This window comes from Trichechus manatus, unplaced genomic scaffold (genome assembly GCF_000243295.1).
Source record: "Trichechus manatus latirostris isolate Lorelei unplaced genomic scaffold, TriManLat1.0 scaffold00056, whole genome shotgun sequence".
Lineage (NCBI taxonomy): Eukaryota > Metazoa > Chordata > Mammalia > Sirenia > Trichechidae > Trichechus > Trichechus manatus.
This window is the reverse complement of record NW_004443992.1, coordinates 7,202,027-7,203,737: the sequence shown is the minus strand read 5'-3', so window position 1 is coordinate 7,203,737 and position 1,711 is coordinate 7,202,027. Positions and strand designations below refer to the sequence as shown.

The following is a 1,711-nucleotide window of genomic DNA, read 5'->3' as shown; positions in this document are numbered from 1 at the left end:
TATTTTTAAGCACAGATAAAGACAGTGTACGATCATTCCACTGCAGTAGAATTATACATTGATTTTAAACAAAAATTAAAAGTATACTTTACCTCTTTGGCCACAAGTTCTTCCAAAAGATCAAATTTACACTGTGACAACAATTTTGATACGTGAGCAAAGGCCTTAAAAAAAGATAGTATGGGAGAGTGGTTATTTCAAAATACCATGCAAAACATCATACAATGGACAACGCTCTTATTTAAATGGCTAAGTGTAAGAAAGACTTTTATGATAAACAATGTCAAACACTATCACAACAATGTCACTCATGACTCGTGACTCTATTCCGAGTTGGTTGAGGTCTCTTTTCTCCTATGACCTTCCCACATATATACCAGCACCTGAGCCAGTTGCTAATTAGGTATTCACTCTCACCACCTGGGAAACAATAGTGTGTGTGAAGTACACACTAGGTACCTCAATAAACATCCTCCTGTATATTTCCTTTTAGAATTATGACCAAGAAAACAACTGTTCTGACTATATGACCTCCATCTTAATTGTGCATAGATAGCAGCTGGGAAGCAGTGCAACCTAGATTATACTAAGAGTCAGATCTGGGTTCCAGTCTGAGCCTCATTAAGATAGATAAGGCAGGTTTGGGGAAGCAGAAGAAAAGATAGAGTTTACATAGTCTAAAGCAGTGGATCTCACTTTGAAGTATGAGGTTCCTATATTAAAGTAAAAAAAACAAAACTGTAATCCTCCACATTCCTAGCAGTGACAAACAAAACTGTGAGTGAGACTCTACCTGTCTTCAAGGAGCTTCCAGTCTACACGGGGAGAGTGATAAGTTCAAGATTTATAACGGGGTAAGAACAGCATGGTATGGGAGCATACCAAAGAGCCATCTAATCCAATCTAGAGGGACAAGAGAGGGCTTCCTAAAAGAAGTAACATTTAAGCTGAATCCTAAAGAGCTGACAGGAAGAAGAGATGTACAGGAATTTCAGGCATAGGATACTGCATAATGGAGTTGAATTTTGAGAAAACACACATATCCAAACAGATTCAAAGGCCTCTTAAAAAACCCTTTGAGGACATCAGAGTTCAGAAACACTACATGTTTTGGTAAGACTTCATGTGCAGAAAATAGATAATTTGGGCAAAGAAAACAAAGACCATAAATGTCATGCCAAAACTCAATCATTAGACTCTAGTTTGTGTGCCTAAGGCAGAGCAAATTATCCTATAATGAAATAAGGAATCATTAAGAGGCTGCCCTGGTAAGACCCCGATGACATAGGAATGTCCACCCTCCAGAGGCTTCTAGGAAATAGCTTTTTTTTTCTTTCAAAGTGGGATAACATGGAAGACATGGGAAGACAAATAGTTTATGATTACTATGGTCTGATGGCAATAACAGGGAAGATACCATGTCATACGTACATATCAATGGAAAGCAGGGTCTTGGGGCTAATAAAGCTGTTTACGGCAGGGCTCTGAAACAGATTAGAACTGTTCAGTAATTGCTGACGTAAACAAGGGCAGCGTACACGCTGCATAGCAACCAAATCTGTTGCAAGCAGGATTTTGACCAGAGTAGGAAACAAACAGCGGTGCCCCGCTATAAAATGGCAGCCGACCATGCCAGTTTGAATGTGTGTCACTTTTCACAGTCTTGCCAACAATCCAAACTCCCTCATGGATCCCGAAAGTTTCAGAAGCC

At 39.4% G+C, this 1,711-nt stretch overlaps 1 protein-coding gene across 1 annotated transcript in view; it reads right to left on the bottom strand.

Moving 5' to 3' along the window:
* The window catches only part of MAIP1 (matrix AAA peptidase interacting protein 1), a 7,671-nt gene that overhangs the window by 2,663 nt on the left and 3,297 nt on the right, over positions 1-1,711 (bottom strand). The window contains exon 2 of the mRNA XM_012556041.2: positions 93-164. Within this exon, the coding sequence (XP_012411495.1) occupies positions 93-164 (72 nt within the window). The remainder of the gene's footprint in view (positions 1-92; positions 165-1,711) is intronic.